At 38.2% G+C, this 17,013-nt stretch overlaps 3 protein-coding genes across 13 annotated transcripts in view; 2 read left to right on the forward strand and 1 right to left on the reverse strand.

The window, feature by feature from the left end:
• Nucleotides 1–920: 920 nt before the first annotated feature.
• Nucleotides 921–9,786, forward strand: Med (Smad/Smad4 homolog Medea). Of its 7 annotated transcripts, none has more exons than XM_046631707.2 (13): nucleotides 921–1,768; nucleotides 1,847–2,051; nucleotides 2,163–2,311; nucleotides 2,387–2,666; nucleotides 3,054–3,302; nucleotides 3,674–3,811; nucleotides 4,101–4,334; nucleotides 4,515–4,694; nucleotides 4,821–5,078; nucleotides 5,226–5,507; nucleotides 5,601–5,731; nucleotides 5,937–6,043; nucleotides 6,398–9,786. In XM_046631707.2, exons 2-12 carry the CDS (start codon nucleotides 1,988–1,990, stop codon nucleotides 6,015–6,017), a joined length of 2,046 nt encoding a protein of 681 aa, XP_046487663.1. In that variant the 5' UTR covers nucleotides 921–1,768; nucleotides 1,847–1,987; the 3' UTR covers nucleotides 6,018–6,043; nucleotides 6,398–9,786. The 7 variants fall into 7 exon arrangements, with proteins under 7 accessions (XP_046487663.1, XP_046487666.1, XP_046487667.1 ...); XM_046631710.2 differs by having other exon boundaries at nucleotides 6,401–9,786; XM_046631711.2 differs by having other exon boundaries at nucleotides 3,069–3,302.
• Nucleotides 9,787–10,924: 1,138 nt separating this feature from the next.
• On the reverse strand, nucleotides 10,925–11,970 carry mRpS26 (mitochondrial ribosomal protein S26). The gene is made up of 2 exons (XM_046631741.1): nucleotides 11,607–11,970; nucleotides 10,925–11,469 (listed from the first exon to the last, which is right to left on the reverse strand). The coding sequence occupies exons 1-2, from the start codon at nucleotides 11,843–11,845 to the stop codon at nucleotides 11,031–11,033; spliced, it is 678 nt and encodes a 225-aa protein (XP_046487697.1). The 5' UTR covers nucleotides 11,846–11,970; the 3' UTR covers nucleotides 10,925–11,030.
• Nucleotides 11,840–17,013, forward strand: part of orb2 — a 133,433-nt gene continuing 128,259 nt past the window's right edge. For 2 of the 5 annotated variants that reach the window (XM_069136911.1, XM_069136912.1), the window contains exon 1: nucleotides 16,448–16,910. Coding sequence is in view for 1 of the 5 variants with exons in the window: in XM_069136910.1 (XP_068993011.1) it covers nucleotides 12,553–12,572 (20 nt within the window). In the remaining 4 variants the exon portion in view is untranslated. Of the gene's footprint in view, nucleotides 12,573–15,581; nucleotides 15,663–16,447; nucleotides 16,911–17,013 lie in introns of those variants that run through there. The other 3 variants (XM_069136910.1, XM_069136913.1, XM_069136914.1) reach the window with 3 other exon arrangements.

Raw genomic sequence — 17,013 nt, forward strand, 5'->3', positions numbered from 1 at the left:
TTTACAAAGACTTGGCTTTATGTAGTTGCAGTATGTTATAATATTTAAATATAAAATTATTATAATTGGAAAAATGAACATGAACACGTATGAAATACGCACAAATACATACCACATGTAACACGCAACGTAATACAAGATGTAACAAAACCTACAAAAAAAAAAAAAGAAAACCAATAAAAAATGAATTAATATATATACTATACAATATTATATTATTATAAAAATTATACCTATGCATATACATGTAATTCTTATACATATATACATATAATTTAAAAAAAAAAAATATTATCGTAAGGACTAATTTAATCAGACAGATCTATCATCCCATATTGTACACCACATCCATCGAATATTAATTTGTTTTGCCTATTTCATCACCTACTACACTAGTGTAATTATGATAACTGTAAAACGACAAAGTTATGCAAAAAATAAAAAAAAATCTTGGGAATTTAGCGATATTTCTCCGTGCATTGATTGATACAATTGTTATTTTTCGAACGATTCAGAAGTTTAATTTCACGTGTTTCGAAAAGTACTGTTGTTGGTAATTGTTATCGTTACAGGTACGTAATACCATTGGTAATACATTATACATATTATAACAGTCCTTCATGGTGATATGTTTAAGATAGTGACTGAAAAATGCATCTCTTGAATTAGGCGTATTTGGCGAATTACTACAAAAAAAGTGCGCATTGAATGTGACTGTAGATTTCCTAGTTCAGAACCAATGAAACTGTAGGAAATCTACGGAAATCGCACTAAATGAGTAATTTTACCGAAATTAGTCTATATCGCCATTATTCACCGCATTCATACAGCCACTTTGACGCTATAGAAGTCTCCGCTTTTTACCAATCGAGTCACAGGTGTATTCGCACGCCCCGCCTAAATAATTTTATTGAAAATGGCTGACTGTGGTCTTTAGTTTCCCCAGTGAGCGCCTTGGCATTGACGAAAAAAAGATTGCAAAACCTAAAGCGGATATACGTGTGGTGTTGCTGAGGATTCAGGAAAGGACAAAAATTGATGTGAACATTTATTTACATTATAGATTTCCTTCAATGATAAACGTTGCCTGTATTTTTACGCATACTGTTATCTGACGTTTGTTGTTTTGGCATCATCGCAAACAAAAATTTGTAGTTAAGAAGCTTTCGAAACAGACAGAACGGGATAAAGGAAAAACAAGAATCACCAGAGTCAATATAGCCTATCGTGATCCCATAATACGAAATTTTTATCCCGTAACGACGCGCGTACAGAAATGATAACAAACACGAGATAATTATATCGGTACAGCTGAAATGCAAAAGCGTGTTGGGTGTTCAAAAAATTCGCCATTCGCTCGTATTCTCATTCGATAAATTGACAGCTCGAGGCCCGAGGCGCTGACTTCATGCACTTTGCAGTACAGCTTGCAACAAGGGCTTTGTTTTTCTACGAAAATTTCGGTGTAGTCTTATTATTACACATAATCGAACCCTTGTGATACAGAGTGTTCATATATACATACATTTACAACGTCATATACCATATATTAGCTCTAGTCCGTGTTAACGAGTTAGTTAATCCAACTAAGATAACGATTAACACTGAATAATAAACGTTGTAACAAGTGCGTGCTTTCTAAGCATTTCCTCGTATACGCTGTCATTCTTAGGTAGTTGTCATCGACGGCGATATTATCGTTCTCGTTGATTTTCGCCACTATTAGCAATCGCGAATTATTGCCACAACGAACAACTACATTTTCCACGTATGTTCAATTTATATTGAAATTTTTAAAAAATCTTAATTTACCACGAAGAAAATCAATACCTTTCAATGTCCACAGGTTTTTGACATGGAAAAAGTGACTCGGTGCTAGATGGTAGAGGTTAAAAAAACATCGTTTGGGGTTGGGTGTGAGTCGAGGTCGGACCAGCTTTCATCTGTCAAAGGATAACGAGGTACAGCCGCCACGGCTTTCTCAGAGATGGTCGGACTTGCAGGTGGGGGAGGACATCTCTATCCCTCGCCGATGCCCCCTAATCCTGAGCGTAAGTCCTTCCTCGCATCATTATTGAGACGCTAATTCTTCTCTCAGCAGTTTATACTTGTGCTTTTGGTTTCCATTATTCTAAAAAATTTGTTTCTGCCTTTAATTTCAGTCAGGGAAATGACTGGAATCGCTCCCAGCGCACCTACCAGTGCCGACGCTTGTCTCAGCATAGTCCATTCTTTGATGTGTCACCGTCAAGGAGGAGAAAGCGAAGGATTTAGCAAGCGGGCCATAGAGTCGCTGGTGAAAAAATTAAAGGTATCAGGCAAACGTGAAATTGTGTCGACAAATCTTCATTTTACTCGAGAGTTATTTAATTTCAACATTCAACAGGAGAAACGTGACGAGTTGGACAGCTTGATAACTGCCATTACAACCAATGGAGCGCATCCTAGTAAATGTGTAACAATTCAACGCACGTTGGACGGGCGATTGCAGGTAGCAGGAAGAAAAGGCTTTCCTCATGTTATTTATGCAAGAATTTGGCGCTGGCCTGATCTCCACAAGAACGAGCTGAAGCACGTCAAGTACTGTCAATTCGCATTTGATCTCAAGTGCGATTCAGTATGTGTCAATCCTTACCATTATGAAAGGGTTGTTTCACCTGGCATAGGTAAAAATAGACTTTTCGATTAGCTTATTTCTGTTGGTAACGCATGACTTGTGCGCGAACACTGCATATAATTTTTTTTTGTTTCCGAATTCTATAATGTCAATGAGATGCTGACGCAACACTGCGAGCAAGATTATTGCATTGCTTTGCAGAGAAGAAAAGTGAGGTCTACTACCAATGATTTTTTGTGGCAATAGTTTGATTGTTTAGTTATGATTTGCACGTCCCTTTCAATTAATCCAACATTCAAATCTTACATGTGGAAAACAATTCTCAAGATTCAGGATCATTGGTTTTACTTTTCAATTATCCGCGATATTTTTTATTTTGTTATTAATTGTCTCGTCGGTGTATGATGGAATGAATGGGTTCGTTTCCCCCGCACAGACCCGTTCTTTACAGACCTGTCTGGGCTGACCCTCCAGTCAGGAGTTGGCGTCGGTCCTGGTGGCCGCCTAGTCAAAGATGAGTACACCGTAGGAGGTGGCGGAGGCGGAGGAGCAGGAACAGGCATGGACGTCGACGGTGAGATCAACCAAACCATCCAGCATCATCCACCACCGCCACCTCCGCCACCCAACAATCCACAACCTCCTCAGCAGGCCTTCATTCCTGGTTTACAATCATCCAATCCAGGTCAGCTTAGCTGTAAGAAATCCAACGCCCCAAGAATTGACAATGAATGCATTTAAAAACTGCATGTTAATTCATAGTTTGTCTTTACAGAACCAACGGAAATTATAGACTTGAAATTTACTACTGGATTAACTTATTTCATGACTATTGCTTTGGTTTTTCTACGTTTAGGTACAAAATCTGTGCTTTATTGTAGATGATCTGGCAATGAAATTTGTAATTGATTACCATCGAAGTTGACGGTTTGAAATTTGTTTCTTATGTTTGTCAAATTTGGCGGTTCTGTCAATTTTTCTTTCTCTTCTTTTTTGTAATCCTTATTTTTTTTGTTTTTTTTTAATTTTATTTTACTTTGCAATTTTTCCGTACAGTCGGAGGTGAGGGCATGTTCAGTGGGGGCGGGAGTGCGGGTGGTGGAAACCCACAAACTAAACTGGAAGAGAACAATTGTCCTCGACAAACGTGGATACCCACGCCACACCACCCTGCAACTCGTAACATGCACCATCGTATGTATAGTTCTTTTTTTTCTGTTGCGATTCTTCTATTCCAGAGGACACACAGTATTTATAAATTTGTATTTTCTTTATTCAAATGTTAGTGTTTGTTTATCTATGTTTTTATTCAATTAATTTTCCTTCCTGCTGATCTTTAGATTGCCCTGTGAAGTACTTTTCTTTTAACTTTTAACGAGTTGTTTTTGCTATTTTGTGAACCAACGGATTGGCAGCAGGAGACAACAAGGGTTCGATTCGGTTAATTCACAGTTTAATAAAATGCGTGGAATTTAAATTTCAGCTGTTGTTCATCCCATTGGCCATTCAGTAGGAAATCAACAACAGACGTTAAATCCGACTGGAAGCTCTGGTGCTAATACTCAGATTCTAAATCCTCCGCAAGGACAGTCGAGCGAACCATTTTATGGTGCAGCCACATCACCTCAAGATCTCAATCAACCCGCAACTAGCGTGGATGCTTTGACTGCATCTCTTGGTAACCGTCTCTACCAAATATTAAGCACCTTCTTGATGAGTATGTTTATGTTTACATTTGGCTTTTGGGGGAAAAGTACGGTGTGTTACAATGATAGTTGTGTAAAAATCAGTATGCAATAAATCCTCTCTTATCATTATCTATATCAGATCTAAGAAGTGACTTATCCACCTCATAATCCAACACTTCTTAATACATTTTTTTTTTATTTTCAATCAGGGGGTGGTCAGAGTTCACCGGTATCACCAGTTCATATCCATCACCAAAATGGTTTTGCAGTAGCAACCGTTGCAAACCCTTATAACACCGGAGCTCCGCAGTGGACTGGTGCCAATACATTAACTTATACTCAAAGTATGCAGCCACCCGATCATCGTCATTTACACGCAACATCGTACTGTGAGTCATATTTCTTCCTTTGACCATTTCACTCCAGACGTATCGACGATCGCTTTTCACTTGCATTATTATTTATAGTTTTTGATTTACCTGCAAAGCAAAGCTTGATTGTTTCAAATTATTTAGGGGGTACGGGGCATGGAGGTGATGTAGGTGGAAGCCTGGGAGGCCTATTATCCACACAACCAGCCCCGGAATACTGGTGCTCAGTAGGCTATTTTGAATTGGATGCTCAAGTTGGTGAGACTTTCAAAGTCAGCAGTGGATGTCCCACAGTAACAGTGGATGGCTATGTTGATCCCAGTGGAGGCAATCGTTTTTGTCTCGGAGCCTTGAGCAACGTTCATCGTACCGAACAGAGTGAGCGTGCTCGCCTTCACATTGGTGAGTATTCACGCACTGATCAAACTCGTATTTGGAAAATTGATTGCTTATCGTTACATTGCACACAACGAACATGGACATACCTATGAATATTTAATGGACGTCAATGTTGCTTAAATCTGAAAGTCTATTTCGGTCTGATTTTAGGTAAAGGTGTGGTGCTTGACTTACGGGGTGAAGGCGACGTTTGGCTCCGTTGCCAAAGTGAACATAGCGTGTTTGTCCAGTCCTACTACTTGGATAGAGAGGCTGGCCGAGCACCCGGAGACGCTGTTCATAAAATTTATCCTTGTGCTTATATCAAGGTGTTTGATCTACGCCAGTGTCATAAGCAAATGCGAGGTCAGGCTGCCACTGCTCAAGCCGCAGCAGCGGCACAGGCGGCCGCAGTCGCTGGTCACCTGACACATGGGGCACCTATCACTAAAAGTAGGGAGTTTTGCGTCCATCCCTGTATCGTCAATCGTAGCCAGTGTGAAATAAATAATACCTTATGGAATAATCAAACATTTTTTGTGACAGGCTTAAGCGCAGCAGCTGGCATTGGCGTGGATGATTTGAGACGACTTTGCATTTTACGTTTAAGTTTTGTCAAAGGCTGGGGTCCAGATTATCCTCGACAGAGCATAAAGGAAACCCCTTGTTGGATTGAGGTTCGTTGAAGTATACTTAAAATTTTTATAATGTATACACAGTAAACACATTGCAAGCTTTTTACTAAAGCAAGCACTAAAAATCTCTAGATTTTACATCCGTGTGAGATGTAAGCTGAAAACAACTGAGTATGCTTCACTTTCATATTCCGACATGATCTTTGTGTATTGAATTGAATGTATGGAATCTTTGGAAATTATTCAGGTTCATTTGCATCGCGCACTCCAGCTTCTGGATGAGGTATTGCATACCATGCCGATTGATGGACCACGCGGTATTGAGTAATGAGTTGTCAACAGGTTCAACTGATCGTAAGTGAATTTTAGATTTCTACGAAATTTTTTTATTGCAGAAAATAGCAAGTACGTTGTGAAAATCTACCGATGAAGTTAGTTTTTTCAATCATGTGTAGTAGTAATTTCCCAGCAAGTAATAACGTTGATAACGTTAATATAACTAAGGAATTATCCGAAACGAAACACGAAATGACTGTCTAGATATTTTCATCTACTGCAAATGTACTTTCGTGCATCAAGTTACTTTGTCATTATCCTAATCATTACAAACTGCCATGTAGTGGTTCTTTACTACTGCCACTAATTAACGATAATATGTTAAAGAAATATCAATAACAATGCTATGACTCGGAATCATGGTTTCTATAGCAGATGGTGAAATCCGCCATGTGGGAGGCCCAGTGGAAAAACATTTACTCAAATTCCAGTGAATATCTATTGAGGCACCGAATGAACGACAGTAAAATATAAGTGTTAGGTTTTACAAAATTATCATTTTAGCCGAAAGGCAAAATGTTATACCCTGTTTTGAAATATTGATCGAAATTATACGTTGTACAAATACAAAGCGATAAGTAGATTGCTGTGTACAGAAACTGAATATCGGCTTCTTTGCTGTTATGCAATACGAAATTTTATTTTTGGAACATCCAAAGTAGAGTCCTATTAAGGATCGAAAAGAAAATATGTGAAATGTAGCATATTCTTGTAACTCGCTTTTGAGAAGCTTCAGTTTAGGGTTTGTAATGACGTGAAATGATTCTGCTCTGATGGAAATACCATAATTATATCTTTTACAAAATCGACGATATGTGAGAGACAGTCATGTCGGTAGACTGTTACATAACAGCTCAATAGTAATAATAAATTTTTTAATCAGTTTTGACTAAACTAACGGTATACAAATAATTGAAGTCACCGATATGCATACATACACTTTTATTGTGATCAAAAAAGTTGATATTGTTTAGTAGTTGTGGTCATTTGAAGTATAAAAAAGTATGTTTCGAAATCGGTAAATTGATTTTTTATGGTCTATATACACGTTAGGGTGTTTCAAAAAGAAATAATAATTTGCGTTCTCATTTGTTTTCTCACTTCTTTTTAACGTTGCTTAGAATTCACGAAGAAATGTGTTGTAGGACTTTAATTATAATTTCTTTCCAGAAATTTATATTTAATCCAAAGATCACAATCCGTCACATAACAATGTATCGAATGGGCATCTTATTTTTCCAAATTAAAAGTTCATAATCAATTGTGAGTATTTTTTGAGATTGAATTAATAATGAAAACGTCGTCACGTACACTTCTCAAACATCAGCTGGATACTTAACATTACAATTGTGGGTCTTCTTTACGACTTAAATTGATATTCTGATTGATATAAAAAATGAAAAAAAATTTGTGTTCATTACTCTTCATAAAGTTAAGAAAAAAAAATAAAAATGTAAAAAAGTGAAAAATCAAAGGAGAACGATCTTCTACATAACGTAGAACGATCTTCTTTTCCCAGAATCTTTCTTTCAACCTCAACAAACTTTGCAGGGGGTGCCACTTTAGAAGATTACAAATTATTTTGTTCTGAAACGCTCTAATATATGTGTATATATAAAAATCGAGACATTGTTTGATCAAATATTTTGTATTAGCTTAGTATTTGTTGAGAAATTGAATTGCCAACCGATTTTATTATATATTCTTGCGAATATGATATGTTATATAAACATGGTAATTAGTACCTAATATTAAGTAGAGATTTGACCAAAATTTTTATAACTATATTACGAATTATTATTATGAAAAAAAAAATTGTTTTATTGCTTGTTTTTATTGACGCGTATTATATTTTGCTTTGTTGTATGGAGTAGAGATTATTTAGCGATTTGTTTTTACCTTGACGTGTAGAATTTTAATTACCTATGCACATAGATGTAATAATGTGAAGTAACATTTGTTTTTCTTCTCATTTTTACTCTCAACTTTGTATGCCTCACGTTATTTCATACATACATAAAATATACGATCGCGTCATACGTCATATTATATATGACAATGCAGTTAGCAATTTAACACTAATACTAAATGATCCACCTATTAATTATGTATTTACCATGAAACAGAGGTTGGTTGTGACCTAACATTATGGCTTATGTTCTGTTCGTTCAAAGTTTCAGCGTGTTATAAATTATCGATAGACTTACAAAGCACAGTTATTTAATAGTATAATTAGTAACTGGCAGCTCTTGAGCATTGCCAAACAGTTGCATACGAAATCCTCAATGTTGCAATCTTATAAAAGAAAAAGTGAATATCGGATAAATGTTCAATATATTTCAATATTGTTATAAATGTTATCAATCATTGTTTGAGCAGCAGAATTGAAGCATATCCATGCGTGCTCTTATATAACTAAAGCAGTGCCATTTTTTTTTTGTTTTGTATGTTTAATGCATTTTACAGTGATGTGTGCGAAAAGCCTAATTATATAGTTCATCAATTTTATCATACAAGCAAATCTTTAATTCTCAATAAGAAAAACAATTCAGCTTTTATTCTAGTACTCATGGTTCACTTTTTAAACTTTAACAATTTCAATCACTAAGGACTGAGACAGTAAAATTTTTCTTAGCAGGGAAAGACGTAACTATTCAGCGATGATCATATGTTACCAAAGTATGTTGAAAATTTTGCAATAAACATAGGGTGAACCGTGTTCATTTTACTACTCGGTAACAAGTGGTACAATAAAAACTTGTAAAACTTCCCGTGCTTTTATAGTAAATTGCTTTTATAGTAAGGTTGCAAATTCAAACTACGTACAAGAGTCCAAATTTGCTTGTGACAAAGTATACGTATACACGCAATCATATTACCATACCTAATTTTAAAGTATTAACTTTGAGAAATGACTTGTGTTGTCCGTTTCGGTTATTGAACCATTATTTGCAATTTTTAATTGCCCAATTAACTGTAATCTTTTATGTTATCGTATGACTGTATCAATGTAATGCACTTCAAATGAGCACACAAAAATTAGATACATCTACGAAATTGACAGTTTACAAACGTAAAATGGTGTAGTTTAAGATTTTTAAAATTATTTTATAGACATTTTCAACCTATTACTTTGTGTAAGTATGTTGTTTGAAAATTAAGAAACTTATCTATACATATAGCTAAGTTAGTGTGAGGATTTTAAGTATATAACGTGATTTAGGGATTCTTTGAGGTAACAAAACAAAAAGAAGGAAAGAAACCGAACACATTATGATCTCGAACGTAACATGAAAACGATAGCTTAATTACAATCTTATTAAGGTCTTGCGATCATCACTGCATATATCACGTAATCAATCAATTTAAATAATTCATTTTTCACAAGTAAGAAGATGCCAATAAGTGATACTTAAGTACCACGCGACAATCCTTATTCATGGAGATGTGCAGACTAACAAAGAGTAGTAGCAATACGTGTCCCAAACAATTTGTACAAATCAATTATTGTGTCATGAATTATTATCCCCATGGTTTTTCAAGAATACAGGGAAGAAAAACAGTGAAAGATTGTTAGAAAGATCATATTCATATTTATATGGTGATGATTTACAGCCAAGTACAATATTCATTCAAGGAAAAATCATGTTAACGTTATTACTCTCCATTCTATATATACTATACAGTAGTAAATAATAGGGTGTACCTACGTAGGAGCCAAAGATATGAGAAAAAAAAAAAACATTGTTTTGACAAAATAACATTAATTTGATGACACAAACTTGCTACGGCAGCTTTATTACTGTAAAAATTTATATGAATTCACGTGGAAACATAATCAATCGAGTGGTACACGTTCTATTTGCTGAGAAAGTTTATTATTATGGCCAAATTTAATTCAAGGGTCATTACAGTGTCTATAATCAGCATTTTTTTTATGTGCCATGGGATTCATTAGGGAACAGAGATACCAGTATGAACTACAATGATAAACGTAGCATGATAATGTGATACCTTATTCTTAGAATATATATTTTTCCACCTTGAACCAACAATTTGTCAGAACAAATCTTCAATAATCTAGCCAATTACAACATTTATTTTATAAGAGAAATAATGCCAAATGTTAACCAGAGATTTACACTTCAATTTCGTAAAATTGATCTGTTTGGATTGCCATAAACTTGATTAAACATGAACCCAAGCTTAATTCAAGGCTTTCAATTTTGATGGACACAAACTTACTTTCATTCGCAGACTTCATTTCCCATTAAAAAAAATGTCATTCGGTATTCGAGACTGGTGAGAATTTATTTAAAATATTCTTGTGCTATATCTCCAGACAGATCGAGATTACGCTTGCAGATGTTGTGTGTCATACCTCCTGTATCATCTGACGAGTGTACGTCGTTACAGTTACGTTAAAAATGATTTTATTAAATATTATTATACATGCTGCTGATGTAACCAGATTTTAACAATGTGTCAGCAATATTGTTTCTCAGTTTTTCTTTCGTTTTTTTTTCTTTGTATATAAACCACGTTATACAGCATTTTCAATAAATGATTTCTATAACAAGATGCTGGTATATTGTCATTATCTAGGTTTTTTTATTAAGTTTCATATGCAAGATTCCCAGAATTCTCTTCATTTTCTCAATCGATATGCTTTGTAAATTATTGTTCTTGAATAAGACTGGACGTTGAACATTGGTTTGAAGAAATGTATCGCATAGTATAGTACGATCATCATTTAAAAATACAAGTAATTGTAAACTTTGACAGCACCTGGTTACCATGTTTATGTCAAGAGTCCGTCTTCATTCATGTGCTGATTATTTATACTTTAAGTAGGATATACACATTAGGTGCAGAAATAAGAAATGCATACAACACAACAACGTTTTTGAAGTAAACATTTATTATCAAGGTAGAAAATACGACCTTGCACTTTCTAACCAACGGTACCATTTCTATACTTTACATTAATCTACAATTATTTGTTTCAGACACCAGGCTGCATTCTTTTTTGTCTCTGACCTTCGTTAGCTTGGGGTTGAACATATTTTCCGCGATGTATCGTCCCTTCTAGATCGAGTGCCCAATTGTGGTCGACAGGGTTATTTAAAGCGTCTTCTATGGCTTGATCTATATTCTTCTCAGTTATAAAAGTGACCGCTTCCTCCTTAACTCGTTTAACAGTTTTTTCAATATTTTCAAGCTGCTTAGCGGCTAATTGCTCTTGAGCTATAATTTTCCTAAGTATTTCCTCCCTCCTGACTTCGCGTGCCTTAGCCAATCTCTCATCTCTGGCCTTGGCTTTGGATTCGTTCCACTCATTATTCAGAGCTACGCAACGGACAAAATCTTCCTCCTCCTGTTTCGCACGCAGCTCCGTATCGACTCGCGCCTGACTTCCGATAACAGCTTCTGTTATGTGATGCCTGTGAAAAAAATCATGGTTTTTGGCAAACGTTACCACTGAAAAAAATCCCTTGTTGTTTTAGGTTATGGACGGGATATCCGTGTTTACGGATGATTCGAGAAGGAGATAGTCGACGAGTACAGTCGAACATTTTACCGTATAGATCTAACGAGGGTCCTGTAATTGTTGTGTAATCTCAGAAGCTCAATTGTCTCATCTTTGGGGATTTTTGGCCGTTCAGGAATCCGGAATAGCTTGCTCTTCGCCGTACCCAACCAAAGCGGTTTTCTTTTCCATCTGACGCATTGCACGCAAACGGTGTTTGGCAGGCCGCTCAAAATCCCAAAGGAACCATTCGCCGCCGAACTGCCGGCCAGTAACGTGTTGCGCAGCATTATGTTTACACCGCGAAATGTTCGATCACACTTCACAGTCCTCGGCCGATCTTCGACAGATCAAGACCAAAGGTGTCGTCTTCCCGCGGCTCTGAAAACACGACACTAACCTGAAACCAAGAATTTAGGTATGTGTGTGAAGTGCGCGTGCGCGTTTAGTCTCATTGAAAACTCTGTAATAAAAATGTTTATCACCGACATCTCTGATCCCTGAAAAGCGGTGGTAAATTTATTCCGGTTTGGTTGGCAAGTCAGAGTCCGTTCTGTATCGACGACCGAATTGAAATTTCGGCGGATAGATAGCAGTGCGTTGTTGTTTTTGTTACATTGGCAGCAGTGCCCGCGAGATTCGATTCATGTACGAGAATTATTCAAGCAAACGACACAACGACCGCGAGCTACGTCTGGTTTTATTTCCGTTTATAAATACCGCTATTCAAACGATTATAAAGTCCCATGACCTAATCCAATCATGAACTCGTCAAGGTTTTGGTGCGACTAATTCACTTAAATTCGAATCACGCCGTTCCAAACTTCAGACCCTAAATATAACCACTCGTACGTATGCCGACACAAATTTGAGGAAAGCCATCAACTGGTCCCAAGATTCCGCGCTGCTTGCATGTGCCAACCAAACGACAATAATAATTTGGATCCCGTCTTGCGGCACTAAACGATTGCTTCGAAGAGGAAAGAGCGTTTTTCGGATGAAGACAATGGGCAAAATGTGAGTACCATTTATTTCCATACTATAGTAATCAGACGGATTGTATCTGTTATATATATATACCATGCAGGTATACATCCGACAATTTGACATTTTCAAATTCAGCGAACACGACGTTGTTTTTTCTCACCTTCTCGCACGTACATGTATACATGCATACACACATTGATGACAAAAATGCATGCGCAGGTGACATACCATAAGTATTCAGGTATACATAGGTATAAATATAGTTCTGCTAATAGGGCACATCGTGTATACGTTCATGGTGTAGGTAAAATATTATGTCTCTCTCCGCGATTTGCGCACCCGGCAACGATAACAATGTGTATCCACGTATGTCATTATCTATACACATAGGTATGTGTGGGTGTGTGTACACGTGCAACATTGACGGTTAACGAGCGGCGGTGGAAAAAAATGCTGTCGAGTCGAAAAAAAGAATGATAAAATAAATCCAACAAGAAAGTTCCGAAAGCGGGAATCTTCCTGCTGCATATTCCCGTACGTATAATATTACGTATATGCGTATGTACGATGTGTCCTGCAGCGCAGAATATCGCCGTGTATACAATTAGAATCGAATGACGTCACGGCGCGCCGTGTCCGACGCCTCGTTACCCGACAATAAAAAAACTTAAAAAAAAGAGAAAACCAGAAAAAATATGAAAATCTCTTGTAACTTCCATTCTCCCTCGGTTTTCTCCTCTTTCTCACAAAAAATATGATAAGCATCGCTGTATTACTCACAAATATATGTAATGTCGTGCAGCGAAACTGTGTTAAAAATTGAAACAGTCACCAATATTTCCATTATATTTATGCGCAGGTTTCTCGCTTTTGTTTTTTCATCATTCTTAGAAACTTTCCCCGCGGAATTTTTGCATCTCTTTTTTTTATCACTATCGGGGAAACGAATCATATCTCGCAGTAATTTTTTCCCGAACCAAAACTTTCAGCCAGGCGGATGTGAAGCGGAGGAATTGTGTGGAACCCCCGTTTTTTTTTGGCACAGTGTACAGCGTAATCTCGGTTTTATATCCTACCTAGATAATACATGCTGTTTGAAAAATTGCGATTAAATATCCCGACTTCAAAGAATAGATTATATTGCGTACTGGGCAAGTGTAAGATGCAGGTAGATATGCATACTGTACTTAACCTGGCAAATGGATGATTTATCGATTTCAATCCATTGCCTGTGAACAACTGGACACACTTTCCTTATTATTACATAGTAGTATATAAATTGCACAATCATGATATACTTAATACGATACGACACAACGACGACAGGACCTGTTGCCATCGAGAGTCTTATAAATATACGCGTGAAATCGAGGTCTGAATAAAGGATATGTTTAAAGAAATGCGGGTATGGGCAAACCTTGAGCGAATAATTAATAACAATACCGCAACAGTGCCTCGAGGGCTATTTATTCGATCGCAGTAGCCTTATGCAAACACCTTTCTCCAGTTCGCTGACCGAACTCCCTGCGCACTTGTGATTCGCCCCTTCTTCTAACTGTCATTTAATTAACAATAAATTTCTACATAATATGTAGCAAATATCGGAATTTGGATTACCTAAAAATTGCGATCCGTGTGACTACATTCATTAATTACGAATAAATCACGAATCAATTTCGAAGTTTTTGAACAAGTAAAAGGTACGATGTCCGGACGTTTCCTCCACAAGTGGAAAAATGCAGAGCTCGTCGACGATCCCCTCGCACGATCGCGAACCATTACTTTCGCACCCAAAAAGCTTCGTTTCATCCCCTGTACATTTCTCCTTTCACTCCCGCAGCAGACATACGTTCTCGGAATATCTGGGCTGTACGTAATACCTACGTCCGAGAACCGGAACGTCGCGTCGATGCGAAAGGATATTTTTTTTCCCTATTCCTATCAGTCTCTCTGCTATACGTGTAACGCTCTCGCGTGTGCGTATAATAAACTACATGCATACGTGTACATAACAATATATTTTGCGCATAACGAGCAAGATAACTATAATAAATTCCGGGAGTATAATTGCCTGGAAGTTTTCCCCTTCATCTAATTAAGCATATATTATGATACAGTGGTACTCTCTCAATAAAGCCGCGCAGCAAATGCGTAATGATTCTGTCTTATTCCCATTAAAGCGCACAGTCTTTGGTGTAAAACGGTTACATGAACAATTACGTGTACGTAAAAAAAAACAAAAAAACACAGATGTGTCAATAAAATATTGACAGACAAGTATTTTTCCCTTGCCAGAACGAAATGAAATGGGAGTCCAACCGATACGCCTCGATGCATCCGAGTGTGAATCAGATGCTGGCCCTATCGAGAGAGCGTACCGTATTACAGGGTGTAAATACGACGTACAAATATAAACGCGTATAAAAAAATTGAATCCATCGCCGTCGTAGATGAAGGTGTAAGGCGGGTGTGTAGGGCGGAGTGCAGCGGCCTCGTTACATCAGGGGTCCGTAGAGCTCGATCCTTGATCAGGGGGTGGTTTTAACCCGCAAATCCATAATAATTTACGATGTCACCGCAGCCGGGAACGGGAATATCGAAAGCCTCCCTTACGGCAGCGGCGCGGCGGTCGATCTTGTAGGGGATGGTGGAGGAGGAGGATCAGGCGGTGCAGGCGCACCTTTGAAAAAATCCGGGCGGTATTACACCTGCCGCGTCGAAAGGCTGCAAATACGTACGTGCGTACACCTCGTGCCTCGTGCCAGCGACGAAACCGCATACGCGGAACCTGCTCGCGGATCGTATCGCGTCGAGTCGAGTCGTTGCGACGGGGGTGGGGGGCGTGGCGGGGCGGCCTAGGTGTACCTAGGTGTACCTAGGACTCTATACCTATAACTAGCGCGTCGCCCGGTTTTACGCGGACGTCGGCGTGACGGCGTCGCGTCGCGTCGCGGCGCTTGCGTGGCTGGCAGGTCGCCGAGTGCGGCGTAGCGAAGGACCGAGAGCGTCGTCTCCCCGAGCTCGGGCTCGGCCGTCGGGAGCTCGGTAGTATACCCAAAGTCGGCACCCCGCTCGAACACGCCATCGCACGACGGACGCACACTCTTCACCGGCGGCAGGGTCTGATAACGAACGAAACGACAGATATACATATACCTATACGTATACACGTATACGCGTGCATACATTTATACATATACATATACATGTGTACATGTATGTATATGTGTGTGTGTGTGTGGGGGGGGGGTGAATTTGTGTGTATATATAGATAGTAATCCGTCAGCTGCGAGCGAAAGAGAGAGAGAGAAGGAGACGGGGACGAGGGAAAGGGGAGAGAGACACCCACGTATATCTGTAGAACAATAATTGAATTGCTGTGGGTGAAAATTAAATTGTTAAAAATTTAAAAAATAAACAAACAAACGGTAAGAAATATCACACGGGCAAGTTTCGTTAACGTTTTCGTATCAGGCGGGACGGTTTTCTTTTTTTTTTTTTTTGTTTTTTTTCTCGTTCTTATCGCGTCAGGTGAGAGGGATACTCTCCGAGGTGTATATTTTTGCTTTTCGATTTTACCCTCGTTTCTCAAGTATTTTTTATTTACGGTTTTAACCTAGCGCGTTTTATCTTTTTCTAATTATATTTCATCTCATCTTTTTCTTCAACATTTTCGAACGTTTCTTCGTATTTCGCGTCTCTTAATTTTCTCCGCCTGCCGTCACGGCACCAGCTCATCGCGGAAGGGTAATTTATATTTTCTTATCTCTTATCGCGTTGCCTCGAAAGTAAAAGAAAAACACTTGACGCGACGTTCGTTCGTTCCGTTCCGTCTCGTTTCGTCTCTCGTCTCTCGTCTCTCGTCTCTCGTCTCTCGTCTCTCCTACATCGTATCGCGATTCTCGCTTCTCGCGTCTCGCGGCTCGCGTCGTTCGTCGCGTTCGTCTCGTCTCGTCTCGTCTCGTTTCGTTTCGTTTCGTTTCGTTTCGTTCCGTTCTGTTCGCGACAGCGCGGCTGCTGTTGCAGGTGCGATCGCATACTTATACGTATGAACGACTCGCGGAGGTGTTTCGTCGATAAAAATTTTTTGTGAAATATCAATATACCTACGTTACAGCGTGTCGTACCCCCAAAATCTAAACTCTCGGTGTACCTGAGAGTTTAAAAAACAAAAAAAAAAAAAAAAGAAACAACAAAACGTAACAAAAAAATCTCACAAAAATTAATCAGCCGGTTGCAAGTTTAACAAACAAAAACGATAAAAAAAAAAAAAAAACGAAACCAAAATACGTACGCAACAGCAAGCAACATCCTCGTAACAATATAACAATAAAGTGATACTTTCAGCGTGACTCCGTCAAAGAGAATGTAATAATACGTACAAACCCCCTCGTCCTTCTCCTCCTCCTCCTTCCTCTTTTCATCCCTCATAGTTCGCCTCGTGATAACGTAAACGTCGGCAAAAAACAAA

This window comes from Neodiprion pinetum, chromosome 6 (genome assembly GCF_021155775.2).
Source record: "Neodiprion pinetum isolate iyNeoPine1 chromosome 6, iyNeoPine1.2, whole genome shotgun sequence".
Classification (NCBI taxonomy): Eukaryota; Metazoa; Arthropoda; class Insecta; order Hymenoptera; family Diprionidae; genus Neodiprion; species Neodiprion pinetum.